The sequence below is a fragment of the Dendronephthya gigantea genome, unplaced genomic scaffold (genome assembly GCF_004324835.1).
Source record: "Dendronephthya gigantea isolate DGI-Jeju-01 unplaced genomic scaffold, DenGig_1.0 000058F, whole genome shotgun sequence".
Classification (NCBI taxonomy): domain Eukaryota; kingdom Metazoa; phylum Cnidaria; class Anthozoa; order Malacalcyonacea; family Nephtheidae; genus Dendronephthya; species Dendronephthya gigantea.
Genome location: NW_021163068.1, coordinates 73,139 through 90,511, shown reverse-complemented (window position 1 = coordinate 90,511; position 17,373 = coordinate 73,139). Strand labels below are relative to the sequence as shown.

The 17,373-nt window shown below is 38.9% G+C and overlaps 3 protein-coding genes across 3 annotated transcripts in view; 1 reads left to right on the top strand and 2 right to left on the bottom strand.

The window, feature by feature from the left end:
- The window catches only part of LOC114529885 (anaphase-promoting complex subunit 1-like), a 44,021-nt gene that overhangs the window by 12,718 nt on the left and 13,930 nt on the right, over nucleotides 1-17,373 (top strand). Inside the window, 1 exon segment of the mRNA XM_028551458.1 lies at nucleotides 1,592-1,669. Within this exon segment, the coding sequence (XP_028407259.1) occupies nucleotides 1,592-1,669 (78 nt within the window).
- LOC114529887 lies at nucleotides 4,100-6,471 on the bottom strand. The gene has a single exon (XM_028551460.1). It carries the CDS (start codon nucleotides 6,282-6,284, stop codon nucleotides 4,494-4,496), a length of 1,791 nt encoding a protein of 596 aa, XP_028407261.1. The 5' UTR covers nucleotides 6,285-6,471; the 3' UTR covers nucleotides 4,100-4,493.
- LOC114529886 lies at nucleotides 11,670-17,041 on the bottom strand. Its single transcript, XM_028551459.1, has 2 exons — nucleotides 16,447-17,041; nucleotides 11,670-14,940 (listed from the first exon to the last, which is right to left on the bottom strand). The coding sequence occupies exons 1-2, from the start codon at nucleotides 17,002-17,004 to the stop codon at nucleotides 12,448-12,450; spliced, it is 3,051 nt and encodes a 1,016-aa protein (XP_028407260.1). The 5' UTR covers nucleotides 17,005-17,041; the 3' UTR covers nucleotides 11,670-12,447.

The following is a 17,373-nucleotide window of genomic DNA, read 5'->3' as shown; positions in this document are numbered from 1 at the left end:
AGCGAGATGTAATCCCATTACGAAATTCTAGCGCCGTAGAAAACATCGTTTGCACTCCAGGCAGGTCATGCAGCTCTTTCAGGTAGTTAAAACAGTCCTGGACGGCTGCCGTTGGCTCATGTAAACAAACAAGTATTCTGCTAGCGATGCGAAGTTTGCTGGCTACAATTCTTTCGGTTGTGCTGAGCGACATGTTGCGAAACGCTTCCTTTGCAAGTTTACTTGCTTCTTTTAAAGCTTTCACAGCCAATCTGAAATGCTTTTTTGAATCGATTTGTATGTTTTCGACAAGTTTAGAAATCTCAGATGCAGGTTTAGTCATATCATGCGTGACTGGCATCTGGTTGTCTGTTCCTGGTGTTGCATCTTCGACGTCAAATTCATTTTGTTCGAAGGCTTTCGAGGCCGTTGGTGGTGGTTGGTCTGCTTGTTCGTTTGATGTTTCAAGCGAACTGTACAATCTGGATATTCCTTCCTTGAAAAAACTCAGGCAGAAGAATAGATCTCTGGTCGAGGTATCCTCAAGCTTCGATCTAATCTGATCGATTTCTCGAACGATGATTTGTCGGTACTCTTCGTTCCTTGCTGCGTCGGTTTTATCCAGTCCGTCTGCAGCCAATTCTCGTTGATTACAACACAGTATCGCAACTGTAGTGTTTACTATATCTTCTATGTTTGCAGACATACTTTCAGCTGCGAGACAGACCTTTAAAACAAATATATAATACAGAATAGCCCTGTGACTTCCTGCTTGTTATACTGTTTGCTAATTCTTCGGCCTCGTTGAACCATATCCTATAAGACTGTGGCTGCATAAAGTCATGACATAGTTTGTCTGAACTGCCTGAAAAATATCAGATATCAGCCATTAAACAGCCAACGTTTATTGCACGCACGAATTTTAAGGCAGTTATGATAATACAAAACTAATATTGCTTCTTATATTGCATAACAAATGCCGTGAGGAATATAGGAATGTTAATTATGAATGTTATTCATTTAATTATGGTTGACGATAAAGGTTTATAATTTTTGTATTATATTTTGATCGAAAACTGAAATAGCGGGGGCACTTTGCCATTACTATGGTGATGATTCTTTGTGCTTTTTATGCACAATCAGAATTCTTTGTAGTTTTTATGCACAGTCTGTAATAAAAACAGTATGTTGCAGTAAAATTTGAAATGCTAGCTACATAATGGCCCACCACTCTGAGATATCTTTCTCAGGTAGTTCAGACACAAACCACGACAGCATATTGTAGAATATTACTTAGACTGGACCGCCAGGTTTGAGATATCTTTTTCAGATAGTTCAGACACAAACCGCGACAGCTTATTGTAGAATACTGCCTACACTGGACTACCACGTTTGAGATATCTTTCTCAGGTAGTTCAGACACAAACCACGATAGTTTTTTCCCCATGTCAGTTCCAACGCAAATCAAAATAGATTACTTTGTGCCATTTTCCATGTAGAAACACCCGCAGCAGCAGCTAGCCATAAATTATACAACCGCGTCTTAGTTGATTGGCGGGGAAAGGAAAGGATATCGCAGTAGTTAATTCCTACTCTCTGAACTTACATTTAGTGATCACGACTTTGTCCAAGAACAGGAGACAAGGCTTTTGATGATGTGTAAAAGAACTTTGTCCTTATCCGTGGGAAGGTAAGATCATTTGAGAGTGAAATTCATTTTCAATTATTAACTAGTAGCTATAGTTATTCTGGCCGGGGGGTTAATTCCCCGTGTTATTTTTCTCCCACTGGCATGCGGAAGAAAACCCGTCTAACTTCAGGTGAGAATCTCACCGATTTGGTGAGTTTCTGACAGTGAACGATAAAGACTGGAACGGTAGATGAAGGTTGTGTCATTGACTTATCTGGCCGCCATTGAAGCCGAATGGCACCAGTGCCAATCTCTGTTATTTTTGTCGGTGCGATGATCGACCGTGCAGACAAAAACAAAAAAAAAACGGAATGGAACTGGCGCCCAAATTCGGATTCAAAAATGGCGACCGAGTAATCATTTCAGTTTACATAGAGGTCACTGTTTTCTAAGGCAAACACTGATCTGATATTAGACTGGACATTGCAGCTATTCCTACGAAAATCTGTATAGTTACTTTATCCAGTGTATTATCGGATCAGTGGGTTTACTGCCTATTCTGATGAAGGCTTAACCACTGATCTGTTAGTGCACTGAATATCGCAACTATATATATACCTATATTTTTCAACGAGATAATCAACTCGCAATGCGGAAGTATTTTTGACTAAATTTAACACACATTTCGACCTAAATTTAATCCTAAGTAACACTATCGAGGGTAGTTCAAAACTTTGAAAACAACAGTGTTTCCATAACGAGGAATCGTACTGAATATGTGCTGAAAATTTGCTTCGAAAAGTCAGCCAAGTTTATGATCGAAAGTTTCACTTTGTTTTACCGATGTCAAACTAATATCACGTTTGAATTAATGTGTTTAGTAGTTAAATAACTATCTTTAAACAATCTTCGGGCGCCAACCTCCGATAAGTTTGATCATTTTTGTCACGTGAAATGCTTTCAAATCCAATGAAGATAAAGTTGCTTTGTCTAAAGTCACCAATATCTCTCCGTCGATCTGTTCCTCACGAAACTTGTCTATACAACATTCCGGCATATTTACACTTGTCAGGAGGCGACCAACCCCGGCCACACTCAGGTACGAAAGATCCGAGGGTATCTCGACAGAAGACGGCTGTTCAGAGCAGGGAATTGCAGAGTTGTCGTCGGAAATGCAATACTTTACTATGGTGTTTTTTCTTGGGGTCTTTTTCGCCGCTTCCAACGTTACACTCTCATTCCAGATTCCATTATTTTCGAATCTCGCCATCACGGCTTTAACAGTGATATTGTTGTCTTGTTGGGTTACCTGATTTTCAAGGACGGGCGCATTAAGAAAGTTCGTATTTCTGGCGTCCATTTAAAACACATGCAAATTGCAAATCGCAATTACCAGCCACTATAAACCCTTCGTTCTGTAAGAAAGCTCGATAATTCACGTTAACAACATAAACATGATGTCCAAAAAATCCCACCACCCAGGATTTTAAATCTACAGGGTTTCCAAAGGAGACCACATTTCTAAAGGCTCCTACTGTGAGGATTTGAAAAGTTTTGAAAAGCAAAACAAGCATATCCAGCTTATAATTAATGCTGGCAGGGAGGGGTGGGAAAGTAAGGTATTATTTCTGCTGATTTTACCAAAAGAGGTTGGATGATGTTGAAATTGAGTAGTTCCAAGATGGCGGTGGCTATGTCCCCGTGAATTTTTTTCATCCAAAACGAAAACTGGCTGTAAAAAGTGAGGCTAGATCTGACAATATATATTCTTTGATATGACGCCATCTCACGCGAGCGCAACGCCATTTTGACGTACAGACTGCGTACTGACAAAGGGAATAAAACCTCCTGTTATAAAACCAACCATTATGACTGTTATGATTTATTGTTGTTATTATAAACGTTCCTACTACAAGTTTGATAGGTTGTTATTATAATATAGCTCTCCTATAGTTCCTAAATTATTCGTAATGATATTGAAAGCAGACAGAGGAATCACACTTCCTCCCATGGAGAAAAACAACATACATAATAATATGTAAATACAACCGGGTCGCTTTTTCGAACCGTAATCTCACATGTTTCCACGCACGCAATTCGAGGTTGAAACACGCGTCCTGCGTCACGTTAAAACTCGCGTGAATCATTGACTCTATATTAAACGTTATGTGATTAATATAGCATACTAAGACGTGAAGTAAACAGAAAACTCGGACTTACTGGGTCTTGAGTTGATATACACTAGAATTATACCGCATTGTACTGTGCTGTACCCAAATGTAGCGAACTGCATGTATCCGATGTAAGAAATAGAAAACATTTTCCGTGTTTCTATACAATTTTAGTATACACCCAACTATTGTCTATTACAAATCCTACATTCTGATTGGCTACTCAACCATTGTCTATTCGTGATGGTGAACGTTTGGGGAAAATTCGCTCGCGCGACCGTATAAAATTACATTAGTTAAATTATTTTTTGGTGTAATTGCGGTGTTTCGATTATTTTCTCGAAATTAACATATCTAGGTACAGGGTGTATACTAAAACAATTAGACAACTCGTCTTCGCTTCTTGACCAATTAGCACGCGCGTACTATAAATGTTATATTATAATGTATTATATTAACGTTTAGCAGTGGCATAACACCACATCTTGGGTCCCCAGGTCAAAATATTAAAAGAGCCCCCTTGTGATAGCTATATTATGGGCGAATGTCCTTAGGTACCCCGTTAACCTAATTCTAGTGCAGTATATTCCGCACAGAACCCCCACTTAGGCCATAGGGCCCTTGATTCTGTCCAGTCTGAGTCTGAGTTTTGACTAAGCCTGTTTCGTCCATTCTAAACAAATACTATAAAGTAAATGTAACCAACGAAATACCTATGTTTCGTTCTCACTGATATTTGGTCGCCAGCCGCCGATAAATTCCCTCAATTTCGCCACATGAAATGCATTTAAACCCAAACAAAGTAAAGCTGTGTCGTCTAAAGTCACCAACAATTTACCGTCAATCTGTTCCTCTTGAAATCTGTTTACAAAACATTGCATGTTTAGGCTTCTCAAGAGTGTTCCCACTCCTGTCTCACTCAGGCACAACAGATCTTCGGGTATCGGCGCTGACGTTGGGCTTTCAGGGCAGGGACCTGGAGACTGGTCACTGGGGATAAAATCTCCCGCCTCCTGCGAGGAATGATGTTCTCTCACAGGACCCGCAATGCTGTCATTTTGTTGGCTTGCGCTGTTGGCTTCGAGATTTGCTTTTTTAATCAAAGCTGTGTTGTTGTCTTGTTTCGTTGTCGTATTTTCAGCAGAAATTTCGCCAGCTTTCAACTTTTGACGGAACAGTGGTTTGTCTGGGATGGAAGGTGGTATTTTATCACATTTAGGACTAACAATATCGTAAACGGGATCGTTCTCATTCGGACGATCAGTGGCTTCTCGGCAAGGCTCGCTGAGTGAATTCGAATGGAAACTAATAGCCTTTCGCGGGTTACTTTTCTCAGGTAAATTTTGATAGTTTGCACTGTTGGCTCCGAGATTTGTTTTTTTAATCAAAGCTGTGTTGTTGTCTTGTTTCGTTTTCGTATTTTCAGCAGAAATTTTGCCAGCTTTCAACTTTTGACGGAACAGTAGTTTGTCTGGGATGGAAGGTGGTATTTTATAACATTTAGGACTAACAATATCGTAAACGGGATCGTTCTCATTCGGACGATCAGGGACTTCTCGGCAAGGCTCGTTGAGTGAATTCGAATGGAAACTAATAGCCTTTCGCGGGTTACTTTTTTCAGGTAAATTTTGATAGTTTGCACTGTTCGCTTTGAGATTTATTTTTTTAATCGAAGCTGTATCGTTGTCTGGTTTTCTTGTCGTATTTTCAGCAGAAATTTCGCCAGCTTTCAACTTTTGAAAGAACAGTGGTTTGTCTGGGATAGAAGGTGGTATTTTATAACATTTAGGACTAACAATATCGTAAAGGTGATCGTCCTCATTCGGACGATCAGGGACTTCTCGGCAAGGCTCGCTGAGTGAATTCGAATGGAAACTAATAGCCTTCACCAGGTTACTTTCCTCAAGTAAATTTTGATAGTTTGCACTGTTCGCTTTGAGATTTGTTTTTTTAATCCAGCCTGTATCGTTGTCTGGTTTTGTTGTCGTATTTTCAGCAGAAATTCTGCCAGCGTTCGGCTTTCGTTTGTCGGCCAGTGGTTCGAATGGGATGGGAGGTGGTGGTCTAGAACGTCTAGGTGTGACAGTCTCGTAAACGTGATCCTCGTTACCCACGTGATCAGCGACTTCTCTGGAGGGCTCGCCCAATGAATCGAGACTAAAAGCCTTTCTCAATTTACTTTTGTCATGTGTTTCAAACCCGTCATCGCAAACCGGTCTCAGATGCACGGCCGACCGATTTGATGAACGAATCATCCCCTGCGAATGAATTTCTACACCATCCTTAATCCTGGAAGTCCCACCCGGCATCTCAGTGTTGGATCCCAAATCGTTTGTGGCTGCAGAGACATCACTGCCTCGTTTTAAAAATAACCTGGAAAGAGCTGATGAAAAATTATTTTTTCTCGCTATTTTTTCTCCACAGACATCAAGCCCCCTGATTAATGTAGAAGGCTTTGTCTTTTCGCTGTTTTGTTTGTCAGCTTCCGAAAGCATGTTGTCCATTGATCGCGCTTTTCCTCGAAGGCCGCTGTTGGTAGTTGGGAGATTGGAGGGGATCGTCACGGGACTCAAGGGTACATTTCTCCCTTGGCTCTGGTCTAAAGTCAAGAGTTCGTAATTATCACTGACGCCGCTATACACATTGTCAGTTCCGTGGTCATCTCCTATGAATAAATAATTGCACTGCTCGGACGGGGCTTGGAACTCACAAGTATTGCCCGTGACTACTGTTCCTTGATTAGTTACGTCGTTATCGTATATGTTTGACTCGCTTTCATCAGTCGCCTTTTCCTCCAAGACAAAACTAGTTACTTCTGGTCGGGCATTCCCGGCGTCCGTCCAGATACTGACATTTATTGACGTTATACGACGTCTTGACATCGTATTTATCAAAAAATTTCTTGTTCAAATCATACATCATCCTTATGTAAACTGGATCTTTATCAAGAAATTTTTTAGGAACAAAAACACTTAGCTGGCAATCTTTTGATATCACTGAGCATTTTTGACGATTCAGAAAATGCTGTATCGTCCCCGTCTAGGTCTGTGGCAAGCACTTGAACATCATATTGTGACTTTTGGCAAATAGTCACCTTGCCGAGGTTTGATGCCCATTTTTCATATTCATTTATTGGACCTTCTACGTTAGTCTCTTTTGACAAGAAGCAAACCTACAGAACAGAAATTGTGTCAAAAAAAGCCGAATAAATAAAGCCTAATAACTGTTGGCAAATAAACACATTTCACTTTCCATGCAGGTGATCTCGCGCCCATATTTTAACCAATAAGCGCTCAGAAGGGTTGTCGCGAAATAGAAATTCATTCTGCAGTATTTAATCAATTATATCTTTTGTTATTCTTTATAAAACAAGTCGAAATTTTATGATTATGTTTAGTTATAAGAACTGTAGCTCTAACATAAATTTGAAACCGAAATAAAGTATATTTCAAGAGATATTAAGTTGCTTCAATCGATGTTAGAAACTGTGAGACAGCGCGAGAACTGGGATTGACATTATAGTTGATTATGTTAATTTATGGAATAAAACAATAACACGTGCTTTTGAACAACGGAGTGAGCAGCTCATAGAAGAAAACCTCATGTATATTATTATATTTATAAATATTTTTAACAAAGCGAAGTGATTAGCTGTGAATTATTCAGTGTCTCTGGGAACATTCCCCACAATCCAGAAATCCTGTCGACAACTACTCCTACTTCTTTCCCGCCATTTCATATCATGATCACCAGATTATTACCAATAGCTGTAATATTTGAACCATCAGTAACACTAAAGCCCCGTACAGACGTCCAAGTTTTAGTCATGCAAGTCTAGTCATGCCAGCTTTACAACAAGGAGAAATATATATAATAATATACTCATTTTATACTCATCATGGCTCATGTTATCGTAAAATATACTCACATTATCGCAAAACTTTTCAAGAAAAAATTGTCAAATTTTTCGCGTACACATGCAGGAGCAAATAAAACTTTGCAAGGAAGACTCGTCAACGAAAGCTTGTTCGTCACTCACACGAGCAAGTGAATTGGTCAAGAAAACTTGTCAAGGAAAACATGCCCGTCTGTCTTGGCGAAGGCTACCTGTTTTGAATTGGCTGTATGCATTTAGTTTTAGCCAAAACCAGCCTTTTTATGTTATTGTCAAAGTTCATATAGGATTGCACGGATAAAATGTTAGGTATTTCACGCGCAATTTGTGATTAAACAAGAGAATAATATCGCAATATTCAACTCAATGAATATCCATCGTTTTTTTATGTATGTTTTGTATACTTTCGCTCGACAAGCATGCATTCTCCAGCAATCTACAGAAAATGATGATTCACACGTTTGTTGATACGACGGAATTTGTATCTTTAAAAAATACGTGAACGCGACGAAGAATTTAATTGAACAAAGATAACGTAAGACCGGGACTGTGATATCTCAAGTGCTCAATTATCTTGATAATGCGATAGATTGCGTCTAAAAGCACCGTTCAACCACTGTTCAAGCGCCGTTCAAGCGCCGTTCAAGCACTGTGTTATCTTTGCTTTATGTGTATTACGTCATATCGGGGTTCTAAGTACTGAATAAATCAGCCAAATATTATAATTACGATCTTTTTTTATCTGTCTACAACTAGCAAACGAAATCGCCGTCTATAAATAGGTTTAGCTCAGTGATTTATAAACCCCGGTGAAAATTACATCTAACGGCTAGTTTCCACTCAGGAAAAATCTCCTTTGGATCGGAACGGACAGGAAAATTTCCTGTGCGGTGAGTTCTCAGACGGCGTTTATACAAAGGAAACTATCCTGTCCGATCCGAAGGAGAATTTTCCTGAGTGGAAACTAGCCTTAAGAAAACACATTTAAAATTTCGAGTGAATAAACTCGCCTTAAAATCTGTGCAAATCTATATAAGCTGCAATATAGGGCTATCATTGAGAGCAGTATATGTGCTTGTGTATCCTCTTGTAGTAACACTGGATCAATAACAGATGCTCCTTACTGGATCCTATACGAAGAACAGTTTAGAACTGATAGAGCTATCCATGCAATATAAATAAAGTTAGTTTAGTTTAGGTTACTTTCCTCCTGTAGTAACATGCACTGGATCAATAAGAGATGATCCTCCTGCCTGGACCTCTAGGATCGAAGAACAGTTTAGAACTGATAGAACTATCCATATACAGTATAAATAAAGTTAGTTTAGTTTAGGTTTTCTCCTGTAGTAACACTGGATCAATGATCCTTACTATAGACCTCTAGGGAGAACAGTTTAGAACTGATAGAGCTATCTATGCAGCCAGTATATATAAAATTAGTTTAGTTTAGGTTTCCTCCTGTTGTAACACTAAATCAATAAGAGATTATCCTTACTGGACGTCTAGGAAGAACAGTTTAGAACTGATAGAGCTATCCAGTATAAATAAAGTTAGTTTAGTTTAGGTTTCCTCCTGAAGTAACACTGGATCAATAAGAGATAATTTTTACTGGACGTCTAGGAAGAACAGTTTACAACTGATAGAGCTATCCAGTATAAATAAAGTTAGTTTAGTAGGTTTATAGGCATGCAAATCGTAGACCTATAGGTTACAAAGTATTTGCTAGAAATGTTCAAGCATCAAGCCAAGGAAACGAAAACCGTGTGAGTTACTTCATCGACACTCGCTGCAAAACATTTAGAACTTGGGATTTACAAATGCAAATTTTCAACTTAGAAGGAACTTTGACAGTGTAAACTTGGGCCTAAATAGCGTTTTATGTGTGTATGTATGTAATGCTGGAGCCGCTTGTTCGAAAGACGTTTAGCTTAAACGGTGGATTAGCCAAAATTTAAAAATACTCTCATAGATCTTGCGAATGATTGAACCTGCATCTTATGCATTTAATATGTACTTCCATTGACAATTAACTATTCACATCGAAATAAGTTTCAGCTTAGTTGTTCGATAAATAGATGATTTTGTTATCCACCGTTTAAGCTAAACGCCTTTCGAACAACCGGCCCCAGTTGTATTTGTAGGTAAACAAAATTGCATTCTCGACCATTTCAAAGTAGCTTAGATTCATTAAAAGCGAACGAGAGGAAATAATACGCCAGAAACTGCAGCAACAAGTAAAATATAAGTGAAACTTATTTTATATATATAAAGTATTATACATCAGCTCCTGCATGCCCGCTGTAGTTCAAGATATTACGCAGTAAATAATGTGCTGTTTTATGTATAATCTTAGGTATAAATATAGCTGTCACTCAATTTTGGAGTGACACTGACTTTTGGTACTGACTTAAGATATGTTTGTCATACTTTTAAGAGATCTTTGGGGCTGCTTTCCTCTGTCGCGTTTTTTGCATGCATGCACGTATGCCAGAATAAACAAATCAACAGAATGCAACCCTTAATTACCCTATACGCATCTATTCAATCGTTGATTTCAAAAGAATAATTTGATTTTATTTAAATCCTTAATAGACATCCCTATAACGCTACTTATACCTTTATTGGCAAGCCAAATTCTCTGACAGCACTTTCCAATGTAAACACGCGATAGTCCAGCAATGCTTCAAACTTTATAGGACAATTGAACGGTAGTGGCTCCCTTACATCTTCGAATTTCACCAGGAGATTCTCTGTGTCGATGTATTCGATTTTCGCTGTTGATCCAAGCTTGAAGTGCCGCTCGACTCCTTCGTTCTGCTCATTTTCTTTAACGCGGAAGTATTTAACGTCTGGATAAAATCGTGGCATGTCACAGACGTATACTGGATCGTATTTGCAGTACTTCTGGAAAGGATAAACTAAGAGACTAGATTCGCATTCCGCTGGGATCGCTATACGTCTTTTGTGGGAATCTATGCCTAGAAATCTCTGCCTCATACGTATTGTCTGAAGCATGAGAATTTGCCCGGCTTCAAAGCTGCACGCATTGCTATTTCCGTAGTATCCTTCCTCGATGCGAACCAAGTTCGGAACTTTGTATTTACTAAAAAATTCACTCAACGGACATGCTATATCGTGCCATGATAGAGAAGCGATCCATTTGTGTGACTCCATCGCACCTGAAGTGCGACGTCGCGTCTGCAAGTTGTTTGAAATAGTTCTGCATATAAGTATACACAATTTGCCTGTCTCAAAGTCCCCCGCAACTTCAGAAATTTCCAGTACAATTAGATTTCAGTGGGTTTACAAATGAGGACAATCGATATGAATGAATACAGGCATGCGTGCGTGAAATTTTTTTCAAAAACGTTTTTCGTGATAATTGATTTGCAAATCTCTGTCATCTTCGCAAGATGCAATTCATTCCATTGTTGTATTATTGCAAAAATTCTGCTCAAAAAACCTCGTTTATTTAAAAACATTAAACATTACACATCGAACGCCGAACGGTCGATAGGTATACGAACCTTTTTACCCCGTAGGAATATATCTAAGGGATGAGAAAGTGTCATATCATATAGTGGTGTTAAAAATTGTAAACATTGAGCGAGAGTTATTCTGTATTTTTATATATATTTAATTATGTTTTTTCACAGTAATCCATAAATTAATATTGATAATCATAACACATTGTAAAATTTACAAGAAAAATTAGGAAGAAAGCCGAAATGATATATTTACAAACAAATCAGAATTTAATGTTTGATTCCAGGTCCAGGTCTTAACCTCTCATTGTTATTAAACCTTTGCATGTTTCCAAAAGGCCTTTTCTACACACATACATGCATTTACAATAATCCCAATATACAAATTTACTAGAAATTTCTAATAGAAAGTGAAGTGCTGCGAAATGTACATATCGATTTTTATTTAATTTTTTCATAACATAATGTGACACATATCTAAATTATATGAAACATATCTAAAATAGGTTTAATATTTATCATGACGTCACACATCATGAAATTTATCATGACGTCACACACTACATACATACCAAAACAGCGAGATCGTATACGCATACAGAATAGAATGCTCCTCGCTTCGCTCGCAGCAATTAAAATAGTTAGAATTTAAAATACTGCTATATACTACACTATACATAAAATCGATTTTATCTACAAAGAGTTTAAAAGATGTTACTTCAGTTTTTTCTAAAAAAAACTTGGGTTCTGAAATCATGACATACAGCACTTTTGCGGGTTTTCCCATATACTTTTTGTCTTCACCACTTAGTCTCGCTTAGAATATATTGCATTAAAGCGAGGCTTGGTATATATAGGATCAGGGAAAACCCGCATAAGTGCCTGCTTGCTGAAAAGGTCGCCATGTTGTTATAAATGTTAAGACAGTTATAATTGTTTTCGAATGAAGTCTAGTCAATCAGGGGTGTTTTGAGTATTCAAAAAAATATATGAAGGTAATATGTTGAGTGTCCCCAGGGTAGGTTTTTTAAATATTTTGCGCTAAAACCTTAAAATCATTTCCGTTCTACGCATGCATATATAGAAATTGATTTGAACGTTAAAACTTTTCGCAAAATATTCGTGTCTGATGTGATGTATTTGTTGTGTGTGCTTCGCTATTTGTTTATGAAAGTCTTCGAGTAACCTATATAATATATCAGTTAACGACCGGGCGTTGTCGACAAAGTCAGATTATATTGGGTAGATACTTACTTATAGCTATACTTGTTTTTGACAATAAAATAACTATTTGTTGTTCTCAACTTTTGGTCTCCAACCTGAAATATAACTCTTCAGTTTTACCACGTGAAATTTCTCCACATTCCAAGAAGATAAAGTAGCTTCATCTGAGCTAATCAACCTCTTCCCGTCTATATTCTTCTCACGAAACGTGTTTACACAGTATGCCATATTCAAGCTAGTCAAAAGTTCGCAAACTTCGGCCACAGTAAGGGACGACAAGTCGGTGGTTGAAGGCGAGCTTTTTTGGCGTGAGGATTCGGTTTTGTCAGCTGTGTCATTGTCTGATTTTGTGTTCGTATTACTCGCAGTAATTTCGTCCGCTTTCTGCTTTCGAATACTGGATTTTTTCTCCGGAATCGGAGGTTTCGTAGAACTGACAGTAGTGTTGCTTTCAAGATTTGTTACTTTATTTGAAACTCTGTCGTTGTTTGGCTTTGTGTTCGTATTTTCTGCAGTAATTTCGCCTGATTTCTGCTTTCGAATACTGGGTTTTTTCTCCGGAACTGGCGGGGGCTTTGTCGTAGAGTTGACAGCAGTGTTGCTTCTGAGATTTGTTACTTCATTTGAAGCTGTGTCGTTTGGTTTTGTCATCGTATTTTTCGTAGTAATTTCGCCTGATTCCTGCTTTCGAATACTGGATATTCTCTCCGGAACTGGCGGGGGTTTTGTCGTAGAATTGACAGTAGTGTTGCTTCTGAGATTTGTTACTTTATTAGAAGCTGTGTCGATGTCTGGTTTTGTGTTCGTATTTTTCGTAGTAATTTCGTCCGCTTTCTGCTTTCGAATACTGGATTTTTTCTCCGGAATCAGGGGTTTCGTCGTAGAACTGACAGTAGTGTTGCTTTCAAGATTTGTTATTTTATTGGAAGCTCTGTCATTGTTTGGCTTTGTGTTCGTATTTTCTCCAGTAATTTCGCCTGATTTCTGCTTTCGAATACTGGGTTTTTTCTCCGGAATCGGGGGTTTCATCGTAGAACTGACAGTAGTGTTGCTTCTGAGATTTGTTACTTTATTTGAAACTCTGTCGTCTGGTTTTGTGTTCGTATTTTCTGCAGTAATTCCACCGGCTTCCTGCTTTTGAATGTTGGATTTTTTCTCCGGAAGTGGCGGGCGTTTTGTCAAATCTCGATCGTCAGCCGTAGAACCGATGGCATCGTTGAAGTGAACGTTCTGATTGTGACAGCCAGTAACCGGTCGTCTCACATAATCAAGACGATTAGCTTTAGCAGTAATTTCGCCTGGTTTCTGCTTTCGAATGATGGATTTTTTCTCCGGCAGTGGCGGGCGTTTTGTCAAACCCGCATCGTCAGCCGTAGAACCGATGGCATCGTTGAAGTGAACGTCCCGATTGTGACAGCCAGTAACTGGTCGTTTCACTGAATCAAAACCATCGCGTTTTCCAGAGTTGACATCACGATTGGAACGAGTTGGTTTCGGTTTTATGACGGGAGGATTTGAGGGACGAATCTCCCTCTGCGAATTATTTCTAACACCGTCCTTGATTCTGGAAGTTACATCCGATATCTCAGTTCTAGATCCCAACTCATTGCTACCAGTAGAGATATCACCGTCTTGTTTTTGTTCTATCTCGGACATTGAAAAATTCCGCTGTGTTCTTTCACGGATTCTTAACTCTGAAATTGATACAGAAAACTGTGTGTTCATAGTTTGAGCATGCTTTTCATTCTCAGGCTTGGTTGCCGCAAAGATATTGTCAACTGACTTCGCGCGAAGTTCATTTCTGTTCGGTAGAGAATTACTGTTTTTTTTGTTCGGGGTGCCACTCCTCCCCGAGGGGGGGACTTTCGTGTTCCTCTTTAGGATCGCATGGTTCATGTGTGAAATCGCTGTCATGGAATTCGAAACAGGCTCGTATATATTCTCATCATCACGTGATGTACCACGTGAAGGTGAAAGTGTCTCTGACAGTGGTACAACACTGTCGGGGATACTTTCATACACGTGGTCTTCGTCTACCGGTAGGTCTCTGTCTACGGGTACTAGATATGCCTCTTCCTCTTCAGGTGGAGGTAGGAATTGACAGTAACCGTCCGAGGTTCCTGCCTTTTTGTTGATAACCTCCTCATATATCGCTTCCGTAAGTTCCGTTTCATTTCGTTTCTTCGCTTTTAAGACACAGCCAGTTATTTCTGGTGTTGTATTCCCGTCTGGTCCATCCAGATATTGACATATGTTGACATTATCGCCAGATAGATGATCGTATTTTTGGAAAAATTTTTTGTTCAAATAATCCACGGTCTTTAAGTAGACTAGATCATTACGAAGACATTCCTCAGACACCAAAACACTTAGCTTGGAATCCTTTGATATCAACCAAGCTTTCACCGAATCTGAAACCGGATTAAAATCGGTGGCAAGCACTTCAACTTCAAGTTCTGACCTCTTGCGAATTGTTACTTTGCCCAATTTTGAAACGAGTTTCTCGTGAAGGTTTTTTGGCCTTTCTTGGGTAGTCCCACCTGGCAAAAAGTGAACCTAGATAAAATAGGTCAAAAAAGTCGGATAAATAAAGGCTGAGAGCTATATTCTCTAGAAAGCTAGAGCAGTTTGGAAACCACATTTATAAAATAACATGTATATAACGCGTGTTATGATTGGTTGAAGCTGTGGGGCATCCAAACACGGAAATTTCGCGAGAATTAAAAACGAATTTATTATGGTTTGTTATTTTATAAAACAATGATGTTGCTCGAGTTATGAAAAACTCGAGTTAAGAAAAACTCGCAAAACACTCGCCTTCGGCTCGTGTTTTGCGCGCTTTTCTTAAATCTCGCAACATTCCCGCGTGTTTGGATCAGGCCATCCAAACACGAAATCCATTAAGTAATTGTTAAGTAATGGTTAAACGTAGGGCTAGAAAACTCGGTTTCTTGTAGTGTTAGAACATGTCTCCCATGCACTTATATCAATGTAATCTCGCTTGCACCCTCGACCTCAAAGTAGAACAGGTGGAATGTATTATAATACTGTAGCTGCCAAATTTGTATCTCTCAAAAGTAGACTTGCATTGCAAGAAAAAATGCAGCCGGTAGCACAGTTTTAAGTCTCTTTATCGTCACGATGTCAATCACATATTGTCAAAGAGTATAAATATATTATATACACAGTGGCTCTCCAAAAGTTTAAATATACTTTCATATTTCACTCAAATTTTCATGCCAAGTTTCGCTTTGTCATGCATATAGCAAATTTTAAACACTCTCTCAAATGCCTATATAAAAAATCAAATCCTCTCAGTAATTCATGACGACTTTTTTAATATGTTTGAAGCGAGAAGCCTCCGAAATAGGAAGCATAACAAACATTGTGGAAAGCCATGCACTGTATCTTCTCTTTGACATTATTCTTTGTATACCTTGAATTCTAGACATTAAATTGGGGAACCCGGTATGGTCAGTCTATGTCAGGACTTAATACATTAGGGACAGGAAACTCGTCTTAAAAGATGAAAAGAAAGATGATAGTAAAAACCCGTCTTCATATGAATGGAGATGGTTAAATTTATACGTATAAGATGGCTCGGGTAATGCTGAATAAAGTGTCGTTATCACTTATCGATCATTACGATAAACATTTGGTTTTAATATTTAGCCTAGTTCCGTCCATGCATGACCGTGTTGATATTTGAGAATATCGTGTGATTATCCGTCTAAATGCGAATTTAACACGAGTTTCTTGTCCAGACAAGAAATTTCAAACAAGAAACCTGTCTGACCGAAGCTACAGGAGACGAGTTTCCCGTCTTTGATAAGTTTCTACGACGAGTTCCGTGAATTCCCCAAGCATTCTCGAGTAGACTATATATAGAAAATGCTGATCGCATGTTTATTTAAACGACGGAATTTGTAGCATCAAAAATGCGAACAACGATGAATTTATTTGAATGTCTGCAACCGTTAATTTGACGTCCTTACTCCTTACTAAAGTCTAAACCCTTATCTATAAATGGCTTCGCAAACCTAATTACATTTATCCCCGTACCTTCATTGGAAAGCCAAACTTATCCGCAGCACTTTCTAAAGTATGTTCACGATTGTCCAGCAATGCTTCAAACTCTATACGACAATTAAACCGCAGTGGCTTCTTCACATCTTTGAATTTCACCACGAGATTCTCTGTGTCGATGTGTTCAATTCTTACTGTTGATCCAGGCTTGAAGTATCGCTCGATTCCCTCGTTCTGTTCATTTTCTGTCACGCGGAAGTATTTAACGTCTGGATAAAATTGTGGCATGTCGCAGACGTATACTGTATCGTATTTGCAATACTCTGTGAACGGACGAACTAAGAGCTTGCATTCGCACTTCTCTGGTATCGCTATGGGTCTTCCGTCGGAATCTTCAGCGATGAGTCGCCGCCTCTCGCGAATTGTGTGAAGCACGAAAACTTGGTTGGCTTCAAAACTGTGCGCTTCGTTCCTGCCATAACGGCCTTCCTCGGTAAGAACCAAGTTCGGAACATTGTATTTCGCGAGAACTTTGCTCAACGGATATGGTTTATCTCGCCATGACAGTGAGGCAACCAATTTACTTGTCTCCATCGTGAAGTAGCTGCGTCGTTTGAGAAAGCTCTACATATGACGCATCTCTGCAAAGTGAGACTCTCAAAGCCCCCCGCAACCTAATTTAGAAATTTCGGGTATAATTATTTGGAATATCTGAATACCTGAATGTCTAAGTATATTATTGTATCAGTGTGGTAAGAGCAACGATTAAAACTTTTGCTGAATCCGTGTTTTTTCCAATCTGAATGCATGCGTGAAATTTCGGATATTTCTCGTTTCCCCGACCTCGTATTGTTTGATATTTCGTAATTCTTCAAAAGCTGTCATTCAGTTATTATGCTGTCATGGTAGATCGTATTACGCTAAAATATCGGGTTCAAAAAGGTTGTATGTTATGAAACCTAA

Coding starts and splice junctions, on each gene's coding strand:
- LOC114529886 (XM_028551459.1), bottom strand. CDS start 17,004: ATGGAGACAAGTAAATTGGTTGCCTCACTGTCATGGCGAGATAAACCA. Junction 14,941..16,446: donor AGTTTGGCTTTCCAATGAAG/GTACGGGGATAA, acceptor TATTTTATCTAG/GTTCACTTTTTGCCAGGTGG.
- LOC114529887 (XM_028551460.1), bottom strand. CDS start 6,284: ATGGACAACATGCTTTCGGAAGCTGACAAACAAAACAGCGAAAAGACA.